The sequence below is a fragment of the Solanum tuberosum genome, unplaced genomic scaffold (genome assembly GCF_000226075.1).
Source record: "Solanum tuberosum cultivar DM 1-3 516 R44 unplaced genomic scaffold, SolTub_3.0 scf00101, whole genome shotgun sequence".
Taxonomy (NCBI): domain Eukaryota; kingdom Viridiplantae; phylum Streptophyta; class Magnoliopsida; order Solanales; family Solanaceae; genus Solanum; species Solanum tuberosum.
Genome location: NW_006239029.1, coordinates 644153 through 660128, shown reverse-complemented (window position 1 = coordinate 660128; position 15976 = coordinate 644153). Strand labels below are relative to the sequence as shown.

The 15976-nt window shown below is 35.1% G+C and overlaps 2 protein-coding genes across 2 annotated transcripts in view; one reads left to right on the top strand and one right to left on the bottom strand.

The window, feature by feature from the left end:
- LOC102604298 (DNA ligase 1) overlaps positions 1–10690 on the top strand; it is a 14003-nt gene extending 3313 nt beyond the window's left edge. The window contains exons 5-17 of the mRNA XM_006348970.2: positions 856–1086; positions 2624–2718; positions 3587–3674; positions 4144–4275; positions 5931–6043; positions 8097–8198; positions 8280–8341; positions 8424–8495; positions 8586–8659; positions 8754–8810; positions 9764–9841; positions 10103–10180; positions 10290–10690. Coding sequence (XP_006349032.1) covers positions 856–1086; positions 2624–2718; positions 3587–3674; positions 4144–4275; positions 5931–6043; positions 8097–8198; positions 8280–8341; positions 8424–8495; positions 8586–8659; positions 8754–8810; positions 9764–9841; positions 10103–10180; positions 10290–10358 — 1251 coding nt within the window. The 3' untranslated portion in view covers positions 10359–10690. The remainder of the gene's footprint in view (positions 1–855; positions 1087–2623; positions 2719–3586; positions 3675–4143; positions 4276–5930; positions 6044–8096; positions 8199–8279; positions 8342–8423; positions 8496–8585; positions 8660–8753; positions 8811–9763; positions 9842–10102; positions 10181–10289) is intronic.
- A 3087-nt stretch (positions 10691–13777) lies between these two features.
- LOC102603960 (uncharacterized) lies at positions 13778–15440 on the bottom strand. The gene is made up of 2 exons (XM_006348969.2): positions 15243–15440; positions 13778–14754 (listed from the first exon to the last, which is right to left on the bottom strand). Exons 1-2 carry the CDS (start codon positions 15294–15296, stop codon positions 14098–14100), a joined length of 711 nt encoding a protein of 236 aa, XP_006349031.1. The 5' UTR covers positions 15297–15440; the 3' UTR covers positions 13778–14097.
- Between the last annotated feature and the right edge of the window lie 536 nt (positions 15441–15976).

Below are 15976 nucleotides of genomic sequence, written 5' to 3'. Positions count from 1 at the left end.
AACACTTCTAATAAAATTTAATCAAAAAAATTATAACTAGTCCACTTGACTAAATATTACTCCCTCCGTTTCACAAAGAATGACCTCCTTTCCTTTTTAGTCAGTTTCAAAAAAATGACCTCTTTCCTTTTTTGGTAACATTTTACTTTTTGCTTTCCACGTGGCATGTTTAAGACCACAAGATTAAGGGCAATTTTGTACATTTGACATAACTTTAATTTAGGACCACAAGATTCAAAAGTCTTCTTTAATTTCTTAAACTTTGTGCCAAGTCAAACCAGATCAATCTTTTTGAAACGGAGGGAGTAATTTTTTTTTTTATAGAAACTTGTTTTTGTAGAGTGAACTAAATATATTTCATGTTGCACGAACAATCTTTTATCTTTCGTATAGGTTGGATTTTATATATAAAAAAAATTGATGGAGTTTCTTCACTTGGCTCACCTTCACTAAGTATGTTTTATAATGGTGGTGTCTGGGCCAACATGTACGCATCTCAATATTCCAGCAGGTACAATTTACCTCCTGTCAACAATTGAGCCCGGATAACTCTGTCCACCAAGGCTTAGGCAGATGGAAACTAATCAGTTTCAATAAGTATTTTTATCTTTCAGAAAGGGGGAAAAGAGTCTGGATAGCTTGACTATATATGACAATTTAAAGCTTGTTTCCACTACAAGAATTAGCAGAAGTGGATCAGTGTTACCTTGCAAATTAATTGATTCATCAAATTTTAATCCCTTTTCATTTTGTATATGATGCAAGTCCATTAGACAAGCTGTCTGCTGCATTTCCATTGCTCTTGAATGCATAGCTCATTGGTTCCTTATTTCATTTGGCTTTTGTGTTTGGCAGGCCGCCAAGATTGTAAAGCAAGTGTTCTCTGTGATTCCAGTTTATGAAAAAATTGTCCCTGCTCTTCTAGCTGATGGTGTTTGGAAGCTTTCAGAAACATGTGGTTTCTCACCTGGTGTTCCGGTTGGACCTATGCTAGCTAAGCCAACCAAAGGAGTATCTGAAATTCTTGATAAGTTTCAGGATATGGAGTTCACATGTGAATACAAGTATGATGGTGAACGTGCTCAGGTGTTCTTATAATCTTGTCCTTATTAGTCATTTTTATTCAGTAAATTACTACTAATTCATATACTCTCTCCAGGAACTGAACACAAAATGAATGGGAACTAAAATCATACGCAAATATAAGCGTTCCTGAAAGAATAAACCATTTACCCAACTGAATGAAATGTTGTCGCATGGTTACTTTTTTTTTTTTTTGGGTGAAGTATTCATGCTGCTTCCATGCAAGCTGATTTCCTTTTTGGCTTTTCCCATCATAGCTGATGGAGTTGTTTGTTTCTTGGTTAATCTTATTTTATATCTAGTAGAGGAAGGGGCTTTTTATTAATGCAAAAAAATACAAAGAAAAGGAAATCACATCTTATCCTATTGAATCATGTGAAGTTGATTCTTCCTCATATCAGATTCTTTGCCACAATTCAATGAAAGATTTTGGGCTATTTATTTTCTAAAAGAAGAGGTAATATGCCTCTAGATGTACTCAGTTCCCATTCAAGGTTCATTTTCACCATAGACATTTGAATTGGAACTAGTGAACCTATTTGGAGAAGGAGGAAATGGCAGGTAGTAAAAGCCATAAGAGTTAGAAGAGCTTTCATTTTTTCCATCGTAGCCCTTTTCGTTTTTTTCGCTAAGTAGCTCTTGGAACTTGACGCCTTCCTTTCTCTTTTGGATATGTTATGCTTTTTCCCGTGAAAAGTCAGGTTTGCCAATCTTGTTCTTGTTAGTTAGAGCTTTGTCTTCAGCATTGCTGCATTCCTTTTCTTCAGATTGGGGAAATTTCTTCTCAGCTAGTCTTTCGACTTGATTAAGGTTGTAATTTCATTTTTACTGGGCCCTGCTGGATAAATGCACTTGGTTTCCCTTTTCCTCTTTGATTTACAGGTTTCCGTATTCTGTGGGCCATATATTGCTCTCTTCTCTTTCTTGCAATATCATGAACAAAACTTTCAGTTTCAATCCTAGTTACTTTGGATTCTCCCCTCAAAAATTCTTAGTTGTCTTTTTCTGCCTTGTTAATTCTCAGCCGCAATTGTCCTCCTAAAAACTATTTCCCTTACATTTTCGAACTTTCTGGAGCCTCCTGGATGTCTACTTTTTTCTAATATTGAGTCTCTGGATGTTTTGGAACAGGGTGGAAAGTTAGTTTTAGAAGTATTCTAGAGACTAAATGAGCCTGCTTCTTTCACCGACATATGGCTAACCAGCTGATATAGATCTTGCAACATCATACATAGTCTGAATTTGTTGCATTACATGCTCTTTCTTTCTATTGATAACTTCCCTTGAGTTCTCTGTTTGATGTTCATTGCAGTGTCTGATTAGTAAAGTTATTCATGTTTTACTTCTATTTCCCTCTTTTTTCCTCCCCGGCTCTACCTTCTGATTAATGGAGTCGAAGTTGCACATCCTTAATGTAAAAAGTGAACTGAAGTCGGTCTAAAACATTGTTCTCTGAACATTTCCCAGGTCTTTTCAATCCTTTTAAAAGAAATTTATTATTTGCAATTTAATTTTTGTTAATTGTTGTTTTTAAATCTAGATACACTACATGGAAGATGGTTCTGTTGAGATATATAGCCGAAATGCAGAAAGAAATACTGGAAAGTTTCCTGATGTTGTTACTGCTATCTCAAGGTAGTTACTTCCATTTGTCTCGATTTTCTGTTTCTGAAGTTGTCATATGCAAGCACTTCCTCTTAGCTCAATGTTCTCTTCAGATGCTAAAAGCTTCCCAATTATTAGCTATTGGCTACATTATAGTGAAGACATTAAAAGCTTTGGCTCTCTATAGTTTCACAATATGCTGCTTAAAAAGGACAATCTGCATGAAACAATCGGAAAAAAAAGAAGGGACAGTCTGCATGATCAAGTTGATGAGTTTGGGCACTGTGTTTGCTCGGAACTTTGACTCTGGAATTGAATCTTATAATTTGCAAACCCAGATCAAATACTTTTTAGTTGACTGCTATTGGGCAGAAAAGGTAAAATTGGATCTGAATATATCAAAATTTATCAAGGACTTACGTGATAGTGGATTTTTGGACAACTATAACTTGTAAGAAATATGTGAAACCAAGACTTCAAACTTGATGACTGAGTGACTCGATTAACCAACTATAGTGTACGTCTGAAAAGCTAGTCGCTCCTTGCACGAATAATTCTGAAAATAAAACAACTATTTCATTTTCCAAAGTGCAACTATGGAACACATGACTTATGTTATTTATGAAAAATTAGATTATGAGTTCTACATGCAGAACATCTCTGACGCTTCTTGGGACAGGAGCCTGGATAATTTTCTAGTTTATGCTTCTTACATTGTGAATAATGATCTCTGGTAGATAACAAAATTAAATTCTTGGTAGCAAATGTATTATATGGTATCTAAATTATTGCTACAAGATTTGTGTTCTCCACAATAATCTGTACCTTGTATACCAGAGTAGTACATTATCTGAAATCTGTTGCGAATCTATTAGCTAATTCTTGTAATTTGTTGCAGATTGAAGAAATCTTCTGCAACTTCATTTGTTCTTGACTGTGAACTGGTTGCATACGACCGTGAGAAACAGAAGATCCTGCCCTTTCAGGTTAACAATCTTCACCTAGTCTATATATACTTTGCAGTTGTAGTCTTGTAGATCCATCCTTGGGGCGTCAAAGGTGATAAATTGGATTATAGAGGAAATCCAACTGATATTAACCTTGACAGGAACAACTCCTTCCCATAGCAAAGTAGATGTATAATTGCATTAACACATATGCTGCTATAACTCAGTATATGTTTGGATCAGTAGCTAACCTAGTTAGGCTCTTTATCAACTATAATATAACTTTTTCTGTCCAGGTCATATAGAGTTTATCAAGCGAGTTCTGTCTGAACTCCGTCAAGTTTATATTTTGTCTTTTTATCTTGTGTTCATTTCGCAAGCAAGCTTCAGCTGCCAATATTTCTTCTCCGATAAATGCTCATTATTTGCTTGGAGAATCATCTTGCTACATTTATGTGTAATTTTGGTGTAAAATGAGGTGATACTTACAGATATATGTTTATGACAGGTCCTTACTACACGTGCTCGTAAAAATGTTGTCATTAGTGAAATCAAGGTCAACGTGTGCATATATGCTTTTGATATCTTGTATCTTAATGGACAGCCACTTCTTCAAGAGCAACTTAATGTTCGCAGAGAGGTACTTCCATTTTTGTGGTTGAAAATTTGCCTGTAATTCTCATGATTATATTTTCTTCTTTTGCTCCAGTGATTCTTATGCATATTTGTATCCTTTTGTGCTTCTGCGGAAACCAAGTAGTACCAAATGAACTGTCTATCAGTGAAATGTCTTATCCTTGAACCACATATTTTAAGCATTTACTGATGTCTTATGTTGATGTGAGATAGGAAGAAATGTCATTGCGACATAATTTGTTACAAAAACCTCAGCATGTACATACTTAGCCCCCCACCCCCTGCCCCAACCAAAAATGGAAAAACGTAAGCATGCATTTGTGAAATTTTGCAGCTCCCATTTGCAGGTACCCCTTGGACCAAGCATTGCATCTGCTTAAAATTGGGTCCTTAACATCTAAGTCTAGTTGATATATCTATTCAACCTTTTCTTGCGTCAGATTTGTATTTCCATGAGAATTCTATATTCGTAAACTCGTGCTGCTGCTTTGAGATTTCTCTTCAGTGAAATTGATGCATTTACCTCTTCTGCACTTCCTACCAATGGGCCCTTGTAAATTACACAAGTAGGTTCACTCCCTCATGAGTAAGCCTTTATTTTCATAGGTTGCACTTAGGAAAGGGACAGGTGAAGTGAACTTTGTTCTGATTTGTTCAATTTTCCCAAATCTCTTGACCTCTCTTAAAATCCAGTGATCTGGCAGTTGTTTGTGTTTCATATCATTTGGAATGATTTTTCTCTTTCTTCCGTGGACCTGAATCTGATATAGCTAATAATCATTTACATGAGAAGACTGCAGGATTAAGAGTCCTGTATGGCTTAGTTAGCGAAAATAGTGAAGTTGCTTAGGTGTGGGAAAATATGCATCTGCAGATGCCTTTATTAACTGGATGCTGAGGTGCAAGCTTGCTGTGTTATTTTTCTTCTCGCCCATTTTGTTTGATCTAATCTCAGATTGGGAGATCAACTAGTTCCTCTGATAACTATTTTCCTCTGATCTACTGTATCTGCTTTCCTTTTCATACTATAATTAATGATCTGTTAAACCTTTTTCTCCACTTAATCTCCATGCTAACTAAAAAGGACATCTATTTGGGGATCAAATGTGCAGGACTCTTTATGTATTAAGATCTTCAATTTTTTTCTAATTAATAAATATATGAAGTATTCTATTCCACTCAATTTCAGATGCTCTTCCAGGTTTAATTCTAAATCGGGAGCTGGAGTAATAAACACAACTAATCCCATGTGCATAGATTTTTATGTTGACTAAAACGAAGATTCTTGCCTATCTATAGATTTGATTGTTTGTCAATATTTATATAGGGTTCTAAAGTGAAACTTAAGGTTTTAGTTTCTTTGGCAGGGGGTGGGCTTGTGATGTCCTAAGATCTCATTCTCATTCTTAATTTATTAAGCTGTGCTCTCATATTGATATCTGGTCATGTTTACTTTTAGTACGTAAATGGGCTTTTGCTCAATGGATTCTTAATATATTAAACTGTTCTCTCATATTAACATTGTGTGAACAATCAATTTATCAATTTATAGCTAGATCCTTTTCTCCAATATTAACAATGTGTGAATGATCAATTTATAGCTCGAACACATCCTTTACAAAGTTTAGCGCTAATACTGTGACTTCTGGCTTCAAGCAGCATCTTTACAAGTCATTTGAAGAAGAACCTGGATATTTCCAGTTTGCTACAGCTGTAGCCTCAAACGATCTTGAGGAAATAACAAAATTTCTTGAAGATGCGGTCAACGGCAGGTAATGGTTCGATACTGATATATCTAAGAAAATCTACTTCTGCTTTTCTGGTAATTCAAATGCATTTTTGGTTGGTTTTTATATATTTTAAAATATCTTTTTGGTGAAGTTCACATGCATTCATAATGATTGTGACACGAACTTCTGTATAGTAGGTCACAAGCTGCTTTATGTCATGCAATTGAAGAGCTGGTTCATGTAAATGACGTTTCTTGTTCGTTGATCTTTGCTGCTGTTACTTGATTAGTTATCTGTTATTTATGATAGAAAAAATTGCACCTTTGGTTGGTTTGAACTCGAACCCAATATTGTTTTTTATCTTGTTAAAAGGAGTAAAGTCAAGTAAGTGGAGATTTCTGAAATGTTCTTTTCTTGGTTTGTGCCTTCTCTGTCTTCTCTTTTAAAAGATCCAGAGAGATGCTTCATGTGTAATTCCACTCTCAGCTGTGTGTTAAAAGCTCGCTTGAGGCTCATGAATTGGGTGCCCTGAAACCCGCTGGGCATAAGTTGGGTGTCGTGCGTCACTTAAGTGGTGCTAGAGCTTGCTTCACACCATCTCTCTGTCTTGAAAAAGACAACACTAAATATATTAAGGAAACATTATGAAGTACATATGTTACTAATTAGAATAGGAAATTACTATATTTCATATATTTCACTTAATTTTTGGTTTTCTCAGATTCTTTATCCATTACAGTAGTTGTTTTGTTTGTTGTTAATTTTTCCTTTTCGATTGCACCTTTCTTAACCAAATCATGTGGCTTAATTTTGGTTTGCATATAAAGCTTTAGGAGATCTTGGTGCTTTTCGTACTCTTCACATTTGACAACACTATTTCACTGTTATATGTCTATGGAGGGTTTACTAAGTTTGCGAAGTGGGTTTTCTATAATGGTTGGCTACATTGTTTGAAGACCTCAAAAGGGACATACAACTTCTTATTTTGTAGCCAAATTGCTGCTCTTGCAGCACACAAGATCTCCTCAAAAATTGTAGTGATCCACATGAAATAATATCATCTGGAGAAATTTGACATTGTCCACACATAACCAACAAAACTTCTGGTGAGACCTTTTGATTTTGGACGGATGGACTCCATGGGTCCCACTGACATACATAGCATACCCAAGCACCCATTCCATCTCCTCTCTCTTTTCTCCTCACTCTGTTCTTCAAGTCTCTTTTCCATTCACCCAGCCAAACTGGAAGGACTTGGGTACAATCATTAAACTTTAGATGTTCTTTCGTTGTGTATGAAGTTGGTTCCAGATCTGGTTATAGGTATCACGAGTGCCTAAGGTGATGGTGGATTGAGAGGAAAAATGCTAAGTGAATTGCATTTCGATTATTTTAGGAGTTAATAATAATAGCTATTGGTACCTTAGTAAACGAAACTAAAAATATTTGAATTGTGTAAATAAAGAGAGCCTTTTGCTTTCTTCACTTGTTATACAAAGTTAACACGTCCATTTAAAAATGTCTGTGACTTTAGGATTCAAAGATATGTTTCTTCCATGAGACATATTTGGTAAGCTTTCCAATGTTGAATAAACCAGCTCTGTTAAGGTGAACTTAGTACGAAACAGAGAAGGGAGTTAAGGGGTGAATAACATTGATGGGCAGGGTAAGCAAATAACGGCAGAATAGAAGTTCATAACTTGGAAGTCCTCATTTCCTACTCTGTCTATTTAGTAACTTCTTGGTGTGTTCTAATCCTTATGGGTAAAGAGGTAATAGGGAAGGAAAAAAAACCTGCAATAAGCATAGCATGTGTGGCTCTTTATTGTTGTTTCATCCACTTCACTGGTTGAATGATTGATAGCTTTATACCATAATAGCTACCTCTCAAGGGCCGACCTTCCATATGTTTATTTTTGCAGCAGTGACTAGACATTCATTTTTTGATTTAGCCAGTTAGGTGAGATCATTTAATCTTGTATTACACTACACTTGATCCAAAAAGAAAAAAGAAAACAGGACTTCCGTCTTTACTTGTAGTAGAGGAAAATTGGAGAAGTAATTTTAATCACTTCAATTTTGTCCATTTCTGCAGTTGTGAGGGATTGATTATCAAAACACTAACTAAAGATGCTACATATGAGCCTTCAAAACGGTCAAATAACTGGCTAAAACTGAAGAAGGATTACATGGAGAGGTATGCGTTAGGAGTACTTCTTTAGATATATTGTTACTTGAACTTGTGGAAAAATTTCAGTCTTACCAATTTGAGTTTCAGTATTGGCGACTCACTGGATCTGGTACCAATTGGTGCTTTTCATGGTCGGGGGAAACGTACTGGTAACTTTATCTACTTTTACGTGGTTAAATTGGGCCTTAATATTTTTTGGTTTATTTGGCTAATGCACTCGTTTTCGGACAGGTGTTTATGGAGCCTTTCTCCTAGCTTGTTATGATAGCAACAACGAGGAGTTTCAGAGCATCTGTAAAATCGGTAAGCTGTTTACTCCTGTAAACACTAAGTGACAACAATTTATCCTACTTATATACTTGGTGTTTACATGCCATGCTTTTTTATGGTTAGGAACTGGATTTTCTGAAGTAGAGCTTGAGGAACGCTCTTCCAGCCTTCGTTCTAAAGTTATTCCTAAACCAAAGGTTGCATTTTTCATCTTTCCCAAGTTGTGTGGAAGCACTTTGCTTTCAGTTAGTCGGATTCTTGTGCCCCTCTTAACATATGTGTGATATGCAGTCATATTACAGGTATGCTGAAACCATCAATCCAGATGTATGGTTTGAACCTACTGAGGTAATAGTTTTTACATTCCACTCAGTTGCTTTACTTCAAAACTTTGTAATCCTTTTCCTGGTTCTTTTCTTTTTGCGTCTCTCTCATCTTCTCTCTCTCTTTTACTTTTATTAATTTTAAAATTAGTGAAAGGAAGTAGTTCTGTTTATATTCTTCTTTGGTGCATAATGTGAGCATTTCATCCATGTCTTCTGCATATTTTGATATTGACATTGGTGAAAAAGTTGTTTCATGTGTTACCTTACTTATCTTATAGGGATTTGTGTATGTAGATTACTCATGAATCTATTATTGGGGTTATGCTTTTGGATGGAACCGGAAAGGGATGGGCTTCACTTCAAGCCCTACAGGCCTTGTTGCCTTTTTTTTTGTTTTTGGTAGCTGTTTGCTTTTAAAAGCAGTACCCCTTGGATGTCATTGTAGGATTCGAGATCTTATGAGGTCCTCTAATTTGATAAACTGTTGAACTGACATTTTTCTGCCTTTTCAAACTTCTATGTGGAAAAATGGGTCAATAGCCTTTTCATGTAGATATAGGTTGTGGATTTTATCTCGTGTTGTCAAAGATGCGTTTAGACCCTGAAAGTAGGTTCAGAGCAGGCTGAGCACTTTGCTTAGCTTAGCTGGAACTTCAGTGCAATCACCAAGGCACTAGGGCTAATGCCTCAGCACCAATGGGCGTTATCTGGTCGAGGCAACAATAAACATAAATATTCACTCAATTGCAAAATTTTCAAGCTCTTTATCCATAGAATTGTTGTGCATACACGTGCTATATTCTTGAATGACATATGAACTATTTTATTTTATTCTTCATTTGTACCTTCTTTGAAGCTGTGGTTTAATTGCGTTTTGCGCTTAAAATCTCAATCGAGCTCAACGCTTTTTTTTACACTTTTTGCCCTTGATAACACTGATTTTATTATATCTCCATAAATCTTTGTTAATATCAGGTCTGGGAAGTGAAAGCTGCTGATCTTACTATCAGCCCTGTCCACCGTGCTGCCCAAGGTATCGTGGATCCCGAGAAGGTATGTATCTTTTGAATATAACATGCAATGAGTAAACTGAATCTTGCACTTTTACGCCTGCCGCCTGCCGCCTGCGTAAGCCGTTCTTCATTGCTTGGCTTATCATGCCAAAGCATTTAACAAAAGTTACTAGTGCCTTTATATATCAAACCCGAAACAGTTGGGACAATCTCTTATTCTAATGTGAAGAATAAATGTCAATATAGTGTTGATTAGTGGCAAGTTAAGGATAATTATATCATTTACTCTTTCTTGTCACAGGGAATTTCATTACGATTTCCCCGTCTGAGCCGTGTACGAGAAGACAAGAAGCCTGAGGAGGCCTCATCAGCAGATATGGTGATCTTTTCTTAAATTTTTCGTCATCTCATCTTTTGCCGGTTTATATTCTATTTACTCATGACCTTGTTGGTTTTATCTCTTAATCTCCTCATGCTTTGCTTCTCAGGTAGCGGATATGTATAACGCTCAGAAACACAATCAAAAAAGCAATCAGGATGGCAATGATGAAGACTAATCAAAGACCACTTGCACGTCTAAAAGTGATCAGGAAGGCAAGGGAATGAAGACGACTAATCAAAGATCGCTTTGTCTAAAAATGATCAGGATGACGATGAAGAAGACTACTCAAAGATTGTGTCACGTCTAAAAAAATGATCAAACATCGCGTTCACATCTCTTATCTGAATGAATGATCATGTCCATTGTACAACAGACTACAGATTGATGTCCTTTGCAGATGTAAGTTGCCTCAAACCAATTTTGTGAAAGTTGATCTATTAGTCAATGTGTCAACACTTGTTGTATGTATGATTTGATCAGTTTAAAAGAAAACTTTCAAGCGTTCCCAAATTGCTTGATTTTGCTTTACTTGAGCCGAGGGTCTATTAGTAACGTCTTTACTGTCTCAAGATAAAAGGTGAATTCTGTGTACACCTCATCCTCCCTTGATAAGAATCCTAGATTTGTATTTCCTTTTCGAACTTGCTTTATTTTGTTTTACTTGAGCCGAGGGTCTATTCCGTCTTAGCTATCACAAGATAAGGGATGAGGTCTGTATACACCTCACCTCCCTTGATGAGAATCCCAGATTTGTATTTCCTTTTCGAACGTGCTTTGTTTTGGAGCCGAGGGTCTATGAGAAATGTCTTTACCATCACAAAATGAGGGTGAAGTTTGCGCACACCTCACACTCCCTTGATGAGAATCCTAGATTTGTATTTCCTTTTCGAACCTGCTTTATATTTTGCTTTACTTGAGTCGAGGGTCTATTTGCCAACCTCTTTACGGTCACAAGATAGGGATAAGGTTTGCGTAGACCCCATCCTCCCTAGACCCCACGGGTGGGATTACACTTAGATCATACATCTGAATGATCTTTTAAGACATAAAAATTGACCCTTGTTTTGTTATTATTATTATTATTCCAATTTCCATGTGATTGTTAGATGTTAGTGAACCATATGGGCGTCTTATATGTAATGTGCAACAACATGTTAGTATGTTGACATGTTTTTCATAAAAAGGTCTGGTCTTTTGACTCAAAAAAGCCCATGGGATTATTTAAGCGTTTGGTTGACAAAGTTATCCGATAGTGATATTATATATCGTTTAACATAAAGATGGTCCTTGATGTATACTAGAATTTGGTCTTTTTTTTTTCTTTTTCTGTTGGCGGAAAGTAGTAGGTATCTAGTGTAAAATGATTGAGACGTGTTGAGACTAGCTTGGACACCGCTGTTACAGAAGAAAAAAAAGGGTATATTTACGCGATGTGTAGGTGTCTCGAAATATCACCATCGTTTTCAAACTTGAAAAACACATCTTTTTGTTAGATTTCTTTAACATGTCTCGTGATTGTGATGATTCAATTAATGTTGTCATACTGCAATAATATTGGCATTTGGCATGTTTGGTATCTGTATTTTGACTCGATTAAATTGAGATTCGCGCATTTTAGAGTCTATTTTTGGGTGGTTGTTTTCCGATAAGATTTTCTCCATTCCTAGAAGTTCGAACTCGAGAACCATCCCACCACGGTTCATGTAGATATCAATCATTTTCAAACTTGCAAGTTGTAAGCACTTTGTGTTTAAGCTTTACACAAGATATGTTAGATTTATGGGAGTCTACCTGAACAAAGAATATAAATTTCCTCTACGTAATTTCGTCTTTTAAAATGGTCAATTTAATTTTCTTCAAACTTGCATCTCTTTTTGTCCACATTTTGTTACTTTTTCAAGAAATAAAACATTATTGTGATGATTCAATTAATGTGGTCAAATTTGAATATGCATGTATTAAAAAAAATATTATTCTCCATACAAATCACACCCTATGTATGATAACGAAAGCAAATAATTCAGTATTTGAGGTTTGTGCTCATTCGAAAGAATGAAAGATAGAGGATGTGACAGAGATTATAGCGACAACAGGTTATCTTGGAATTCCAAAACAATCAAGACTGGGAACTATTACTTTTGAATTTTACTGGTGTAAATTTACATCGCTTTGCTTAATAATCATCTCTTTCCTATGCATAATTTTCAATGACCAGAGTTATTCGATGCTCATGCTGGTATGAGTTAACAAGTACTATTATATCGATAGATGTAAATTAGTACAAACACTATTACTATTATAAACAAAAGAAAAGGTTAAATATGTTCTTAAAGTATATTCAGTGAAAAAGATTTAAAGTGTACTCTTAAACTATACGAAATCGAGAAAATACGTCATTGGTTCTTCTTGTGGGGTTTGATATGATAAACTACCCCTCATAATTGTTGTGTTTAAGATCATAATCTTGTAAAAAAAAGAAAAGATTCTCTTAATTAATTAATTAATTTAAGAGAAAAGGTGGAAAGAGAGAGAAAGAAAGATTAAGAGAGATACATCAAATCAAATTTAAATAATTAGTTTTTAACATTATATTAGAGTAGTAGATCCTAATTTTGATTTGTGGGTTCCCACTCAATTACTCACTCACCAGACAAGGTTGAGACCTTAGACCCTTCTGGTTGTTGTTCTCTAACAACTCCATAGTCCACACCCCAAACAGCCCCCCCTCCCAACAAGAAAAGAAATCAAGAAAAGCTAGTATTTTCGTCTAGACGAATGAGGTTTGTTTATGGTGGTTAAATATTTTTGTAGATCAACATATTAGAGGTTCGAGTTGAAAGGTAAATGAAAATATTGGTGATTCTCTTGAATAGAGTGAGAAGGGGAAAAAGAAATAGTTCCCTTTCAACATGTATATGATTTTTTTTTAGCTTTTCCTAATTCAAAAAGGGGAAGAAGGAAAGGGAATCAATGTATATCATATCAATATTCAATACTAACACATCCAAACTTTTATTAGAATTCTGAAGTTAAGCATATTTGAAATAAGAATAGTACTAAAATGAATGACCTAGTAACGCTCTCCCTCTTTTTAAAAAAGAATCCCTAGGAATTGGTGGTTATAGTAAAGGAACCAAGCATGTATTAAAGAATATTGGAATTGAGTATATCTTCATTCAACAAGTGCGGCTTGTTCAAGTAATTGAACACCTCCACCATCATCGATAAGTTAAAAGTTTGAGGATAAGTGAAAACACTATTGATTCTCCCTAATTGAGAGAGTTCATATCACAATAAAGAACAAGTGAGAATACTATTGATTTTCGTGAAGGGTGGAAATTTTTGAGACTGGATTCCACTTCTCTCTTTTCCTTATTATCTAAGAAAATAAGAAAGAGAAAAACCAAGAAAATGCAAGGAGGAGGAGGATTCACTACCAATCAATAGGTTGAACATTGTTGATCCTCACTTTTCGAAGGTTCGAGTCACACTAAAAAATAAGTGAGAACGTTATTGATCCTCCTCGTGGAGGGTGAAGTGGAAAAATCTTGAGACTGGATTTCACTTCTCTAGCTATCTAAGAACAAAAGAAAGAGAGTGAACCTCACTAGACAATGCAATTAAGCAAATTTTACATCAAGAATCATGATGGAGAGAAAAAAGATTACTCATCAAACTCTAAATGATTATAATAATATTGAAGGAAAGAGACAATCCAACCAACATACTATTACTAACCAAACCAAAAACCAAAAAAAAAAAAAACTAAAAATAACTCAAAACAATAATCTTTTCTTCTTTTCCCTCACTCACTTTCCTTAACCAAACCTCTTCAATTTTGTACAAAATTTTCTAAAAATCAGTTATTTTTTTCTTACTAGTACTAAAAATTGTATCTTTTTCCAATTGGGAACTCAAAGCACAACCCTTTGGTATTTGTTTCCAATGTTAGAATCATCAAAAAGAACACCACTACCCCTTCTCTTGTTTAGTCTTCCACAGTTGTTAAAAACATTAAAAATTGGATCTTGACATGGTATAACCACAGGGGGTGGTGGGATTTCATAAGAGTCCATTGGGGGTGGGGGGTGGCGCCATTGAGGTAAAGGACCAGCAAGAAGGAGTGTTTGTAGAAGTGGTCCTGCTTGCATTACAGCTTGTAAAAATTTTCCATTTTCAGGTAATGGTTTGTCTATAAGAATAGGCAAATCTTGTTGTTGTTGTTGATGTTCTTTTTCTTGTGGGGATGAAACAATGCTTTCATCACAATCAGAAGATGAAAATGATCTGTTTAGAATTGGTTCATCTTCAATGCATGAAACACCAGATAATGGACCTGTTTGTTGAAACACCAGATGTTGCTGCTGTTGCTGCTGAAACACAAGTTTTTCCAAGATTAGTTTTTGGCATTTCTCTTGAGCTTCATTTTTCTCATTGATGGTTCTGTTTAACAAATCTTTAAGCTGGTTTATCTCATCTTCTCTGATTTTTAGCTCTTCTTGAGCTTTCAACCTGGTGTTCTCCAGCTCCATTGTTGTCAGAAACAGTGTCTGACTTAGCTCATCCATGCCCTGAATTTTTTTTCAAGAAAACAAAACCCCATCAACATTTTGCTTACAAATTCCAAAATTAGAGATCCCTTTTCAAGATTTTGAACTCAAATTCCTAGAAAAGAAAACCCCTTTAAGATTTTGCTCCCAAATGCAAGAAAAGAGAACCCCTTTCAAGATTTTGCTATCAGATTTCAAGAAAACAAAACCCCATCAACATTTTGCTCCCAAATTCTAAGAAAAGAGACCCTTTTCAAGATTTTGCTGTCAAATTTCAAGAAAACAAAACCCCCATCAACATTTAGCTCCCAAATGCAAGAAAAGAGAACCCTTTTTACTCTAAAATTTCAAGAAAAGAAAGTTCTTTTAAGATTTTGTTCTCAAATTTCAAGAAAAGGAAAACTCCATCAAGATTTTGTTCTCAAAATTCCAAATGGTCATACATTATCTCAAAAACAAGATGAATTGAATATGCATAAAAATGTAGAGTAGTGAGAAACTATGCTAACCTTGCCTTGGCAGAAGTAAGTCCAATTAAGAAGAGTAGTTCTTTGGTTATCCATAAACTAAAGTCTAGTAAATTTAGTTAAATTGATGAAGAATTTTGGGGGTTTTTTTGTCTATAGAAGGAAGAAATATTATTATTTTTTTTAAAAAAAAAAGGCAAAGTGGTGTGAAGAGAGAAAGGAGAAAAGGAAAGTAGTATTGTTACTTTGTTGGATGGGTCTGATTTGCTCCCTTTTAAGGACTACTTTTTGACACTCTGTTGCTCATTTTCTCACTTGGCACTATGTTTTTCTAAAGGAACATTTTTCTTTGTGTAATTGCCAATAAAGGACAATAAGTTTTAAAAATTAACACTTTGGGTACAAAAAACCTCACAACCTACTACAACGACAATAACAACATATTATTATTATTCAGTGTAATTACATAAGTGAGGTTTGGAGAAGATGGAATGTATCCTGATCTTTGTGGAATAAATATTATTTTTGATAGATCCTCGATAGAAGAATGTATTACCAAAACAAGCTAGAAAGCCCACAACCTATTTCTACATAACTTGACTTGGTTAAGATGATTTTTATGCACTTGTTGGAGTAACTTGCAATTCCAAGTCTTTTTGAAAAATTGGTTCCTACTTCTATAACATCCTTATCATGACAGAGGTTAAGAACAAGACATTTATCTAGTCTAAGATTAGGGGAATTTTATGTTTAGATATTGATCATCCAATTTGCTC

Bases quoted from the DNA above. Each gene is read 5' to 3' on its own strand.
- LOC102603960 (XM_006348969.2), bottom strand. From the start codon at position 15,296: ATGGATAACCAAAGAACTACTCTTCTTAATTGGACTTACTTCTGCCAA. The intron at 14,755-15,242 runs GTTAGCATAGTT...AAAAAAATTCAG, and splicing joins CTTACTTCTGCCAAGGCAAG to GGCATGGATGAGCTAAGTCA.